The sequence below is a fragment of the Bombina bombina genome, chromosome 4, assembly GCF_027579735.1.
Source record: "Bombina bombina isolate aBomBom1 chromosome 4, aBomBom1.pri, whole genome shotgun sequence".
NCBI classification, from domain to species: Eukaryota; Metazoa; Chordata; class Amphibia; order Anura; family Bombinatoridae; genus Bombina; species Bombina bombina.
Genome location: NC_069502.1, coordinates 13,958,569 through 13,974,033, shown reverse-complemented (window position 1 = coordinate 13,974,033; position 15,465 = coordinate 13,958,569). Strand labels below are relative to the sequence as shown.

The following is a 15,465-nucleotide window of genomic DNA, read 5'->3' as shown; positions in this document are numbered from 1 at the left end:
CGCATAGTACAACTTACCTACACAAGTAACCCCAGTGTCCTGTGTATGTTACATAGTACAACTTACCTACACAAGTAACCCCAGTGTCCTGTGTATGTTACATAGTACAACTTACCTACACAAGTAACCCCAGTGTCCTGTGTATGTTACATAGTACAACTTACCTACGCAAGTGAACCCAGTGTCCTGTGTATGTTACATAGTACAACTTACCTACACAAGTAACCCCAGTGTCCTGTGTATGTTACATAGTACAACTTACCTACACAAGTAACCCCAGTGTCCTGTGTATGTTACATAGTACAACTTACCTACACAAGTAACCCCAGTGTCCTGTGTATGTTACATAGTACAACTTACCTACACAAGTAACCCCAGTGTCCTGTGTATGTTACATAGTACAACTTACCTACGCAAGTAACCCCAGTGTCCTGTGTATGTTACATAGTACAACTTACCTACACAAGTAACCCCAGTGTCCTGTGTATGTTACATAGTACAACTTACCTACACAAGTAACCCCAGTGTCCTGTGTATGTTACATAGTACAACTTACCTACGCAAGTAACCCCAGCGTCCTGTGTATGTTACATAGTACAACTTACCTACACAAGTAACCCCAGTGTCCTGTGTATGTTACATAGTACAACTTACCTACGCAAGTAACCCCAGTGTCCTGTGTATGTTACATAGTACAACTTACCTACACAAGTAACCCCAGTGTCCTGTGTATGTTACATAGTACAACTTACCTACACAAGTAACCCCAGTGTCCTGTGTATGTTACATAGTACAACTTACCTACACAAGTAACCCCAGTGTCCTGTGTATGTTACATAGTACAACTTACCTACACAAGTAACCCCAGTGTCCTGTGTATGTTACATAGTACAACTTACCTACACAAGTAACCCCAGTGTCCTGTGTATGTTACATAGTACAACTTACCTACACAAGTAACCCCAGTGTCCTGTGTATGTTACATAGTACAACTTACCTACACAAGTAACCCCAGTGTCCTGTGTATGTTACATAGTACAACTTACCTACACAAGTAACCCCAGTGTCCTGTGTATGTTACATAGTACAACTTACCTACACAAGTAACCCCAGTGTCCTGTGTATGTTACATAGTACAACTTACCTACGCAAGTAACCCCAGTGTCCTGTGTATGTTACATAGTACAACTTACCTACACAAGTAACCCCAGTGTCCTGTGTATGTTACATAGTACAACTTACCTACGCAAGTGACCCCAGTGTCCTGTGTATGTTACATAGTACAACTTACCTACACAAGTAACCCCAGTGTCCTGTGTATGTTACATAGTACAACTTACCTACACAAGTAACCCCAGTGTCCTGTGTATGTTACATAGTACAACTTACCTACACAAGTAACCCCAGTGTCCTGTGTATGTTACATAGTACAACTTACCTACACAAGTAACCCAGTGTCCTGTGTATGTTACATAGTACAACTTACCTACACAAGTAACCCCAGTGTCCTGTGTATGTTACATAGTACAACTTACCTACACAAGTAACCCCAGTGTCCTGTGTATGTTACATAGTACAACTTACCTACACAAGTAACCCAGTGTCCTGTGTATGTTACATAGTACAACTTACCTACACAAGTAACCCCAGTGTCCTGTGTATGTTACATAGTACAACTTACCTACGCAAGTGACCCCAGCGTCCTGTGCATGGGTACATTGTACTTTTCTTGCAGTCACAGCTCCACACTGGGATAATTTGGACTCGGAACCATTACAGTAAACTTTCTCCAGCCAAATGGGTCCAGATCCTGAGCCAAAGTGAGTTCCCTTGTGTGCAGATACAGCCGCTCCGCAGCCCAGCTGTCTACAGACCACGTGAGCGTCAGACATGTCCCATTGCACATCACAGACTGAGCCCCACTTTCCCTTGTATAGAACCTCCAGCTGCCCAGCACATTCACTGCTGCCATTTACCAGCCTCACCTTGTCAATCACTGCAAAGTAAAGGGTCACAGTCATATTTTACAATTTACACTTTTTTGTTTTGTGCTGTATATATGTGTGAGTATGTGTGCGTGAGTATGGATATGTGAATCCATGTGTGCATACGTGAGTATGTATGTGTGTATATGTGCGTATGTATGTGTGCCTATGTGAGTATGTGTGTGTGCATATGTGAGTATGTGTGTGTGCATATGTGAGTATGTATGTGTGCATATGTGAGTATGTGTGTGTGCATATGTGAGTATGTGTGTGTGCATATGTGAGTATGTATGTGTGCATATGTGAGTATGTATGTGTGCATGTGTGAGTATGTATGTGTGCATATGTGAGTATGTATGTGTGCATGTGTGAGTATGTATGTGTGCATGTGTGAGTATGTATGTGTGTAACTGTGTATATATGAGTATGTATGTGTGCATATGTGAGTATGTATGTGTGCATATGTGTGTATGTATGTGTGCATATGTGAGTATGTGTGTGTGCATATGTGAGTATGTATGTGTGCATATGTGAGTATGTATGTGTGCATATGTGAGTATGTGTGTGTGCATATGTGAGTGTGTGTGCATATGTGAGTATGTGTGTGTGCATATGTGAGTATGTGTGTGTGCATATGTGAGTATGTGTGTGTGCATATGTGAGTATGTGTGTGTGCATATGTGAGTATGTGTGTGTGCATATGTGAGTATGTGTGTGTGCATATGTGAGTATGTGTGTGTGCATATGTGAGTATGTGTGTGTGCATATGTGAGTATGTGTGTGTGCATATGTGAGTATGTGTGTGTGCATATGTGAGTGTGTGTGTATGTATGTGTGCATATGTGAGTATGTGTGTGTGCATATGTGAGTATGTGTGTGTGTGTATGCATGTGTGTGTGTGTGTATGTATGAGTGCATATGTGAGTATGTATGTGTGCATATGTGAGTATGTGTGTGCGCATATGTGAGTATGTGTGTGCGCATATGTGAGTATGTGTGTGCGCATAGGTGAGTATGTGTGTGCGCATAGGTGAGTATGTGTGTGCGCATAGGTGAGTATGTGTGTGCGCATAGGTGAGTATGTGTGTGCGCATAGGTGAGTATGTGTGTGCGCATAGGTGAGTATGTGTGTGCGCATAGGTGAGTATGTGTGTGCGCATAGGTGAGTATGTGTGTGCGCATAGGTGAGTATGTGTGTGCGCATAGGTGAGTATGTGTGTGCGAGTATGGATATGTGAATCCATGTGTGCATACGTGAGTATGTGTGTATGTATGTGTGCATACGTGAGTATGTATGTGTATGTATGTGTGCATACGTGAGTATGTATGTGTATGTATGTGTGCATACGTGAGTATGTATGTGTGTATGTATGTGTGCATGTGTGTATGTATGTGTGCATGTGTGAGTGCATGTGTGCATGTGTGAGTGCATGTGTGCATGTATGTGTGCATGTGTGTATGTATGTGTGCATGTGTGTATGTATGTGTGCATGTGTGTATGTATGTGTGCATGTGTGTATGTATGTGTGCATGTGTGAGTATGTATGTGTGCATGTGTGAGTGCATGTGTGTATGTATGTGTGCATGTGTGTATGTATGTGTGCATGTGTGTATGTATGTGTGCATGTGTGAGTATGTATGTGTGTAACTGTGTATATATGAGTATGTATGTGTGCATATGTTTATGTATGTGAGTATGTATGTGTGCATATGTGAGTATGTATGTGTGCATGTGTGAGTATGTATGTGTGCATGTGTGAGTATGTATGTGTGCATGTGAGTATGTATGTGTGCATGTGTGAGTATGTATGTGTGCATATGTGAGTGCATGTGTATGTATGTGTGCATGTGTGTATGTATGTGTGCATGTGTGTATGTATGTGTGCATGTGTGTATGTATGTGTGTATGTATGTGTGCATGTGTGTATGTATGTGTTCATGTGTGAGTATGTATGTGTGTAACTGTGTATATATGAGTATGTATGTGTGTATGTATGTGTGCATATGTGTGTATGTATGTGTGCATATGTGAGTATGTATGTGTGCATATATGAGTATGTATGTGTGTATGTATGTGTGTAACTGTGTATATATGAGTATGTATGTGTGTATGTATGTGTGCATATGTGTGTATGTATGTGTGCATATGTGAGTATGTATGTGTGCATATGTGAGTATGTATGTGTGCATATGTGAGTATGTGTGTGCGCATATGTGAGTATGTGTGTGCGCATATGTGAGTATGTGTGTGCGCATAGGTGAGTATGTGTGTGCGCATAGGTGAGTATGTGTGTGCGCATAGGTGAGTATGTGTGTGCGCATAGGTGAGTATGTGTGTGCGCATAGGTGAGTATGTGTGTGCGCATAGGTGAGTATGTGTGTGCGCATAGGTGAGTATGTGTGTGCGCATAGGTGAGTATGTGTGTGCGCATAGGTGAGTATGTGTGTGCGCATAGGTGAGTATGTGTGTGCGAGTATGGATATGTGAATCCATGTGTGCATACGTGAGTATGTGTGTATGTATGTGTGCATACGTGAGTATGTATGTGTATGTATGTGTGCATACGTGAGTATGTATGTGTATGTATGTGTGCATACGTGAGTATGTATGTGTGTATGTATGTGTGCATGTGTGTATGTATGTGTGCATGTGTGAGTGCATGTGTGCATGTGTGAGTGCATGTGTGCATGTATGTGTGCATGTGTGTATGTATGTGTGCATGTGTGTATGTATGTGTGCATGTGTGTATGTATGTGTGCATGTGTGTATGTATGTGTGCATGTGTGTATGTATGTGTGCATGTGTGAGTATGTATGTGTGCATGTGTGAGTGCATGTGTGTATGTATGTGTGCATGTGTGTATGTATGTGTGCATGTGTGTATGTATGTGTGCATGTGTGAGTATGTATGTGTGTAACTGTGTATATATGAGTATGTATGTGTGCATATGTTTATGTATGTGAGTATGTATGTGTGCATATGTGAGTATGTATGTGTGCATGTGTGAGTATGTATGTGTGCATGTGTGAGTATGTATGTGTGCATGTGAGTATGTATGTGTGCATGTGTGAGTATGTATGTGTGCATATGTGAGTGCATGTGTATGTATGTGTGCATGTGTGTATGTATGTGTGCATGTGTGTATGTATGTGTGCATGTGTGTATGTATGTGTGTATGTATGTGTGCATGTGTGTATGTATGTGTTCATGTGTGAGTATGTATGTGTGTAACTGTGTATATATGAGTATGTATGTGTGTATGTATGTGTGCATATGTGTGTATGTATGTGTGCATATGTGAGTATGTATGTGTGCATATGTGAGTATGTATGTGTGCATATGTGAGTATGTATGTGTGCATATGTGAGTATGTATGTGTGCATATGTGAGTATGTATGTGTGCATATGTGAGTATGTATGTGTGCATATGTGAGTATGTATGTGTGCATATGTGAGTATGTATGTGTGCATATGTGAGTATGTATGTGTGCATATGTGAGTATGTATGTGTGCATATGTGAGTATGTATGTGTGCATGTGTGAGTATGTATGTGTGCATGTGTGAGTATGTATGTGTGCATGTGTGAGTATGTATGTGTGCATGTGTGAGTATGTATGTGTGCATGTGTGAGTATGTATGTGTGCATGTGTGAGTATGTATGTGTGCATATGTGAGTATGTATGTGTATGTATGTGTGTATGTATGTGTTCATGTGTGAGTATGTATGTGTGTAACTGTGTATATATGAGTATGTATGTGTGCATATGTGTGTATGTATGTGTGCATATGTGTGTATGTATGTGTGCATATGTGTGTATGTATGTGTGCATATGTGAGTATGTATGTGTGCATATGTGAGTATGTGTGTGTGTGCATATGTGAGTATGTGTGTGTGTGCATATGTGAGTATGTGTGTGTGTGCATATGTGAGTATGTGTGTGTGTGCATATGTGAGTATGTGTGTGTGTGCATATGTGAGTATGTATGTGTGCATATGTGAGTATGTATGTGTGCATATGTGAGTATGTATGTGTGCATATGTGAGTATGTATGTGTGCATATGTGAGTATGTATGTGTGCATATGTGAGTATGTGTGTGTATGTATGTGTGCATATGTGAGTATGTATGTGTGCATATGAGTATGTGTGTGTATGTATGTGTGCATATGTGAGTATGTATGTGTGCATATGTGAGTATGTGTGTGTATGCATGTGTGCATATGAGTGTGTGTATGTATGTGTGCATATGTGAGTATGTATGTGTGCATATGTGAGTTTGTATGTGTGCATATGTGAGTATGTATGTGCGCATATGTGAGTATGTGTGTGCGCATATGTGAGTATGTATGTGCGCATATGTGAGTATGTGTGTGCGCATATGTGAGTATGTATGTGCGCATATGTGAGTATGTATGTGTGCATATGAGTATGTGTGTGTATGTATGTGTGCATATGAGTATGTGTGTGTGAGTATGTGTGTGTATGTATGTGTGCATATGTGAGTATGTATGTGTGCATATGTGAGTATGTGTGTGTATGCATGTGTGCATATGAGTGTGTATGTATGTGTGCATATGAGTGTGTATGTATGTGTGCATATGAGTGTGTATGTATGTGTGCATATGTGAGTATGTATGTGCGCATATGTGAGTATGTGTGTGCGCATATGTGAGTATGTATGTGCGCATATGTGAGTATGTGTGTGCGCATATGTGAGTATGTATGTGCGCATATGTGAGTATGTATGTGTGCATATGAGTATGTGTGTGTATGTATGTGTGCATATGAGTATGTGTGTGTGAGTATGTGTGTGTATGTATGTGTGCATATGTGAGTATGTATGTGTGCATATGTGAGTATGTATGTGTGCATATGTGAGTATGTATGTGTGCATATGTGAGTATGTATGTGTGCATATGAGTATGTGTGTGTATGTATGTGTGCATATGTGAGTATGTATGTGTGCATATGTGAGTATGTATGTGTGCATATGTGAGTATGTATGTGTGCATATGTGAGTATGTATGTGTGCATATGTGAGTATGTATGTGTGCATATGTGAGTATGTATGTGTGCATATGTGAGTATGTATGTGTGCATATGTGAGTATGTATGTGTGCATATGTGAGTATGTATGTGTGCATATGTGAGTATGTGTGTGTATGCATGTGTGCATATGTGAGTATGTATGTGTGCATATGAGTATGTGTGTGTATGTATGTGTGCATATGTGAGTTTGTATGTGTGCATATGTGAGTATGTGTGTGCGCATATGTGAGTATGTGTGTGCGCATATGTGAGTATGTGTGTGCGCATATGTGAGTATGTGTGTGCGCATATGTGAGTATGTATGTGTGCATATGTGAGTATGTATGTGTGCATATGAGTATGTGTGTGTATGTATGTGTGCATATGTGAGTATGTATGTGTGCATATGTGAGTATGTATGTGTGTATGTATGTGTGCATATGAGTGTGTATGTATGTGTGCATATGAGTGTGTATGTATGTGTGCATATGAGTGTGTATGTATGTGTGCATATGAGTGTGTATGTATGTGTGCATATGAGTGTGTATGTATGTGTGCATATGAGTGTGTATGTATGTGTGCATATGAGTGTGTATGTATGTGTGTATGTGTGTGTGCATATGAGTGTGTATGTATGTGTGTATGTGTGTGCGCATAGGTGTGTATGTGTGTGCGCATAGGTGTGTATGTGTGTGCGCATAGGTGAGTATGTGTGTGCGCATAGGTGAGTATGTGTGTGCGCATAGGTGAGTATGTGTGTGCGCATAGGTGAGTATGTGTGTGCGCATAGGTGAGTATGTGTGTGCGCATAGGTGAGTATGTGTGTGCGCATAGGTGAGTATGTGTGTGCGCATAGGTGAGTATGTGTGTGCGCATAGGTGAGTATGTGTGTGCGCATAGGTGAGTATGTGTGTGCGCATAGGTGAGTATGTGTGTGCGCATAGGTGAGTATGTGTGTGCGCATAGGTGAGTATGTGTGTGCGCATAGGTGAGTATGTGTGTGCGCATACGTGTGTATGTGTGCGTGAGTATGGATATGTGAATCCATGTGTGCATACGTGAGTATGTATGTGTGCATGTGTGTATGTATGTGTGCACGTGTGAGTATGTACGTGTGCACGTGTGAGTATGTACGTGTGCACGTGTGAGTATGTACGTGTGCACGTGTGAGTATGTACGTGTGCACGTGTGAGTATGTACGTGTGCACGTGTGAGTATGTACGTGTGCACGTGTGAGTATGTACGTGTGCACGTGTGAGTATGTACGTGTGCACGTGTGAGTATGTACGTGTGCACGTGTGAGTATGTGTGTGTGTGTATGTGTGCATATGTATGTGTGCATGTGTGCATATGTATGTGTGCATGTGTGCATATGTATGTGTGCATGTGTGCATATGTATGTGTGCATGTGTGCATATGTATGTGTGCATATGTGAGTATGTGTGCGTGTGTATGTGTGCATATGTATGTGTGCATGTGTGCATATGTATGTGTGCATGTGTGCATATGTATGTGTGCATGTGTGCATATGTATGTGTGCATGTGTGCATATGTATGTGTGCATATGTGAGTATGTGTGCGTGTGTATGTGTGCATATGTATGTGTGCATGTGTGCATATGTATGTGTGCATATGTGAGTATGTGTGCGTGTGTATGTGTGCATATGTATGTGTGCATATGTGAGTATGTGTGCGTGTGTATGTGTGTATGCATTTGCGTATGTATGCGAGATAATGTGTACATATGTGCATATGTGAGTATGTGTGTGTGCATATGTGAGTATGTTTGTGTATGTGTGCATATGTGAGTATGTGTGTATGTGTGTGTGCATATGTGAGTATGCGTGTGTATGTGTGTATGTATGCGTGATAATGTGTACATATGTGCATATGTGAGTGTGTGTGTGTATGTGTGTGTGCATATGTGAGTATGCGTGTGTATGTGTGTATGCATTTGCGTATGTATGCGTGATAATGTGTACATATGTGCATATGTGAGTATGTGTGTGTGTATGTGTGCATATGTGAGTATGTGTGTGTATGTATGTGTGCATATGTGAGTATGTGTGTGTGTATGTGTGCATATGTGAGTATGTGTGTGTATGTATGTGTGCATATGTGAGTATGTGTGCATATGTATGTGTGCATATGTGAGTATGTGTGTGTGTGTGTATGTGTGCATATGTGAGTATGTGTGCATATGTGAGTATGTGGGTGTATGTGTGTATGCATTTGCCTATGTATGCGTGATAATGTGTACATATGTGCATATGTGAGTATGTGTGTGTGCATATGTGAGTATGTTTGTGTATGTGTGTGTGCATATGTGAGTATGCGTGTGTATGTGTGTGTGCATTTGCGTATGTATGCGTGATAATGTGTACATATGTGCATATGTGAGTATGTGTGCATATGTGAGTATGTTTGTGTATGTGTGCATGTGTGAGTATGCGTGTGTATGTGTGTGTGCATATGCGAGTATGCGTCTGTATGTGTGTGTGCATATGTGAGTATGCGTCTGTATGTGTGTGTGCATATGTGTGTGTGTGTGTGTGCATATGTGAGTGTGTGTGTGTATGTGTGCATATGTGAGTGTGTGTGTGTGTGTATGTGTGCATATGTGAGTATGTGTGCATATGTATGTGTGCATATGTGAGTGTGTGTGTGTGTGTATGTGTGCATATGTGAGTATGTGTGTGTGTATGTATGTGTGCATATGTGAGTGTGTGTGTGTGTATGTGTGCATATGTGAGTATGCGTGTGTATGTGTGTGTGCATTTGCGTATGTATGCGTGATAATGTGTACATATGTGCATATGTGAGTATGTGTGCATATGTGAGTATGTTTGTGTATGTGTGCATGTGTGAGTATGCGTGTGTATGTGTGTGTGCATATGTGAGTATGCGTCTGTATGTGTGTGTGCATATGTGAGTATGCGTCTGTATGTGTGTGTGCATATGTGAGTATGCGTCTATGTGTGTATGCATTTGCGTATGTATGCGTGATAATGTGTACATATGTGCATATATGAGTATGCATATGTGTGTGTGTATATATACCAAGAGTGTAGGTAGAAAATCTCTTTGGTTGGTGGTTCAAACGCACATATACAGAGGAAGAGAATAATATGTATATCGGGTAGTAACGTTTTTTTTAACTCTTTGCTGTTAGTTTCACCTAGTTATACCTCATGGTTATGAAGTATATTATCCTCCTGGGAGGCAGATTATCTGTGGTAATAATGTGTTGGTTCTGTGAGTTAATGTAGAAACCCTAACCCTCGCACACACAACTATCTATGATAAGAAGTGTGTTATAAAAGTTCCCTTCCAATTTAGTGTTAACAGTGTTGATTATACTTATAAAAATGATTCCTTAATTAGAATTATATTAAAAAGAATTTAAAATGCTAAAATTACAAAAACAATTTAAAAATGATATATATTTAAAAGGTTTGATCAGGGGGTGTGTGTGGGCAGCAACTGGATTCGGATGCAAAATCAGAGGCTCCTGCTAGTATAAAGCTAATCCGCCGATTATCGCTGAACCACATCATCCAGGGATATTTGTGCCATATTTAGTTGCTTTATACATTGCTGAACAAACTGATGCCTGGTTTGGTGTGTTTATGAATATGGGACTGAGCTGCACCGCTGAGGCCTTGTGCCGCGGCCTTAAGTGAGAACTCAGCCCTCCCCCGGTAATCCGTGGCCTGTTCTAGTAACATATATATTCTAGTTGTGACTACTGATTTTACTGAACATGGCTGTGCAAGTGGAGGACCTTTACACAGATTTTTCACAATTGGCTAAGAGACTTTAAAAACCAGATGTTTAACAGATTTGATCTGCTATTGTCTCTTATACAATCCACTAAGTAGTGGCAGATCCTATTGAATCTGTATCACAATTCTGCTTAACCAGCAAGAAGAACCTCACATATGTTCTGAGCAGCTTACTTTGGAGAGGGATTCTGCTTCCTTGAGTCGTGTGGACACATCTGCGTGTTTGTCTCTTGCCCATGGGGAGGGATGCGGCCGGCCCTCTCGAGGGGGCTGCTACTTTATCGTTGCCATTAGAGGCAGTTTCCTACAGCCGGACAGAGGACTTACTGGCGCAGGCATATAACTCAGCATTGGACAAAAAGGGTGACTTCTAGTCTGGAGCTTGGTGGAGAATCAGTCTGTGACAGACCCCTCTGTCAGTACTGGAAGGGTTAACTTTGTTCAGCTTTGAGAAACTATTTTCTGAAAACAGGTTTCCTGACATCAGCTATTGTTTACTGTAATTAAGTTTAAGTGATAAGCGTTCACATTGTTTAATCAGAATGCCAGGTGTCAAGAAGGACTCCCTTGATTTCTTGTGTTTAATTGTTTATTTGGTTAAGTAATGTAATTCTATTGTATCCTGTAAAAGGGTGTCTTCCCTCTATCTAATGTACTATCTTCTTCCAACACCCCATCTGGTCTCCTAGGGAGTGTCAACCAAGTGGGAGACCTGCATAAATACTGGGCATATAGCCCTCAATAAAACACATTGTGTTTTACTCTCAAGATGGAGCTTGGTCTCATGTTTGGGGGGAATTAACTGGGTTCATGTGTTGCTGATCCCGTATTCAGGGTTATTCCATAACAACTGGTGGCAAGTGACGGGATGGTCCTCATCGCCCAGAAGAGCAACTACACATCCAGAAATAATGGGAGTACAATATGAAAGGCTGAAAAGAGCCACCCTTAAAGACCTGCTAGAACAACAGGGCCGACAAGCCAGTAACCTCAGGAAGAGGGAGATTATTGCAATACTGACCGAGATGGACGGAGTACCAGGGACCGAAGGAACCAATGGGCCCAGCATATCAGACAGAACCCCCGAAGAAGCAAGCTTTGACCGGGCGGTTAAAATAAGACTGGCACATTATGGCCCCAACCCGACTACAGAAATTATGGACCGGGTCATAGCCGATGTGGAGGCCAACCTACTTCGCCAAAGCAGCGCTGCAGCAGCCCAAGTCACAGCAACCCCAGTGGAAAAGAGAAAAGTACATTTTGCAGCTTTTAAAAACATTATTGAAACAGAAGGAGAGATTGATGGGTACCTTGCGGATTTTGAGAGGCAATGTGCACTACACAAGGTACCCGCAGAGGACTGGGTCACAATATTATCCAGAAAATTATCCGGCCGGGCCAGCAAGGCTTTTCGGGCCATTCCAGATGAGGAAGTCGGGGATTATAATGCTGTAAAAGAGGCTCTGCTCTCCAGGTATGCGATTACACCGGAGGCATACAGGAGATGGTTCAGAAACACTGTTAAACTAGCTGAAGATTCCTACGTTGAGTGGGCATGTAAGGTGCACCGCACAGCAGCTCACTGGATGGGGGGGTGCCAAGCCGTATCCGGGGAAGTGGTGCTGCAGCTATACCTGTGGAACATTGCTTCGACAAGTTATCCGCAGGAGTTAGAGAGTTGGCAGATGAGTATATGGATGCCCGCAAACTGGACACTGCTACCACTAAGATCCCTGCCAGAGTGGAGTACATACCCACAGTCACCCCAGCAGCTACCAGTTACCAACCCCCGGCGCACCGCTCTACCACATGGCCTCCAGCCACGAACTATCCTCAGACAGCCCGGTTCAACTCACAGGACTACTCACAGCCTATTCGGTGCTTTGGATGTAAGCAACTAGGGCACAAAAGACCAGATTGTCCCCTAAACACAGCGAACAAAGCACAGTCCTGGAGGAGACCCGCCGGCGGAAACCCACGTAACCCTCAGCCTGCTGCCCACTGCATAGAGGAGGAGGAATGCTGGGGCATCCTACATGAAGCAGACCCAGTGCAAGCTGCCCGCCGGAATAACTGGCAACTGGTTAAAGTGAATGGGAAGGAGGTCAGTGGTCTACGGGATACTGGTGCTACTATGATCTTGCTCCAAAAGAACTTGGTGTCTGAGAAACAGCACACTGGAGACACTGTGGCTGTGAGGGTAGCAGGGGGTGCTGTGTTCCGCCTACCTGTTGCCCGGGTAAATTTGGATTGGGCGCTAGACCTGTGAATGTGGGGGTCATGAAGGACTTACCAGCTGATGTTCTCCTTGGAAATAACTTGGTCCCCCTTGTTTCTGCCTACGCTCCCATGGGTCCCGCCGATGTTAACCCTGTGACTACCCGTGCCCAGATTCGTGCCGCAGAGACTGACCCACCTGCTGCTGAGCCCCAGGACGCTAAGCTCAGTAAATCTCTATCCGCCATTGATACGTGGAAGTCCCGTTACAATGCGCTGATGAAGGAGAAGAGTCAAGTAGAGGAAGAAATGGTCACGTTAAACAATCACGTAACAGTGCTAGCATGAGAGAAGAGGAGCACAGAGGAAAAAGCACGTTTAGAACGAGAATCTCTGCTAGACAAGCTGCACGGACAGACTGCAGAAAACACCAGCTTGAGAGTGGAACATGAAACATTAAAGACAAACTTAGCGACACTGGAGGAAAAGCTGACGCTGGCTCATAGTGAGGTGCAGCAACTCAAGGGCACCCTATGTCAGTATGAAGGGCTTGTGGATACCTGTAAAGATCAGGTACAAAAAACTCATAAAGAAGCCGATGAGATTTGTCTCCAACTGGAAAGAAGCATCTCTGAAAACAAAAACTTGAAGGAATGTTTAGCCCTGGTCTGGGCACTGAAGAAGTTGAACCCTTATTTATACGGACAGGAATTCTCTCTCATAATGGGAATGCAGATGGATTGTCCCGGGAAACTGACATTCCTACCACCTCCTAGTCCGGTCATCCCCAAGTTGACCTGCCAAAGGGTCAAGTCGGGTCTGCCGGAGTGTCCCACCAGGAGGGAGCCGTGTGACAGACCCCTCTGTCAGTACTGGAAAGGTTAACTTTGTTCAGCTTTGAGAAACTATTTTCTGAAAACAGGTTTCCTGACATCAGCTAATGTTTACTGTAATTAAGTTTAAGTGATAAGTGTTCACATTGTTTAATCAGACTGCCAGGTGTCAAGAAGGACTCCCTTGTTTTCTTGTGTTTAATTGTTTATTTGGTTAAGTAATGCAATTCTATTGTATCCTGTAAAAGGGCGTCTTCCCTCTATCTAATGTACTATCTTCTTCCAACCCCCTATCTGGTCTCCTAGGGAGTGTCAACCAGGTGGGAGACCTGCATAAATACTGGGTATATAGCCCTCAATAAAACACATTCTGTTTTACTCTCAAGATGAAGCTTGGTCTCATGTTTGGGGGGAATTAACTGGGTTCGTGTGTTGCTGATCCCGTATTCAGGGTTATACCATAACACAGTCATTTGGACCTGATACGGGATACAGATGCAGCTGGGCACTGTGAGACTTTTTGATGTATGTGGTGTGGGGTAAGAATAATGCTCCTGGAACAAGCCCAAGACGGTCTTAGTTTACTAATGTACTTTTGGGTGATTGGCTAAAGCACGGTATTAGAAAAATCATGTCTGTTTCATAGACCTGCATAATTCTACTCCATAGAAGGTTCAGTGCCTATCATATCTTAGATTATCCCCTTAAGTTCTGTACTGACAGAAATATATATATATATAATAGTCCTGAATTAAAAGATGCACTCTCAGGAATTTCACTCAAAAAGTGTCAGCTTTATTCGATGACTTTGATCTGATGAAAGAGACGGTTGGTCTCTGAAACGTCATCTAATAAAGCTGACACTTTTTGAGTGAAATTCCTGAGAGTGACCTTGGAGGGAGAATTCATTTTTTTGTATTTATATAAATAAAATACCATTGCTGCTCATCCAGATTCCTATTTAATGGTGTATTATAATTGCCAGGTGTATGTCAGCAAATGCCATATATCACAAACTTAATTACGGTAATATAGAGGTTCTTACATGAAACTAAGGAGGGTGGTATATAGTTTCTTCTACAAGATACGACGAGTCCACGGATTTCATCCTTACTTGTGGGATATTAACCTCCTGCTAACAGGAAGTGGCAAAGAGCACCACAGCAGAGCTGTATATATAGCTCCTCCCTTCCCTCCACCCCCTGTGTTAGTAATAGGAAGAGGTAAAGTGAGGTGTTAGTTTTAGTTTCTCTTGTAAGATGTATCGAGTCCACGGATTCATCCTTACTTGTGGGATATTCTCCTCCCCTACAGGAAGTGGCAGAGAGAGCACTCACAGCAGAGCTGCCTATATAATTCCCCCCTTAGCTCCACCCCCCAGTCATTCTCTCTGTCTGCTTAACTGCTAGGAAGGGCAAAGAGGAGTGTTGTGACAAAAATGTTAGGTTTTTATTTTCTCAAGCAAATATCTTTATTGGTGTGAATCCAAAGGTTACTTGTGGAGTAAGATTATGATTCCTAGAATACTGTCTTTTCTCCAAGAAGGTTTGGAGAAGGGATTATCAGCTAGTTCCTTATAAGGACCAATATCTGCTTTGTCTATTCTTCTACACAA

General features: G+C 42.2%; 1 protein-coding gene across 2 annotated transcripts in view; it reads right to left on the bottom strand.

Annotated features, from left to right (window-relative positions):
• The window catches only part of LOC128655839 (deleted in malignant brain tumors 1 protein), a 788,593-nt gene that overhangs the window by 25,449 nt on the left and 747,679 nt on the right, over positions 1-15,465 (bottom strand). For both annotated transcript variants that reach the window (XM_053709399.1, XM_053709400.1), the window contains one exon: positions 1,682-1,996. In XM_053709399.1, the coding sequence (XP_053565374.1) occupies positions 1,682-1,996 (315 nt within the window). The remainder of the gene's footprint in view (positions 1-1,681; positions 1,997-15,465) is intronic.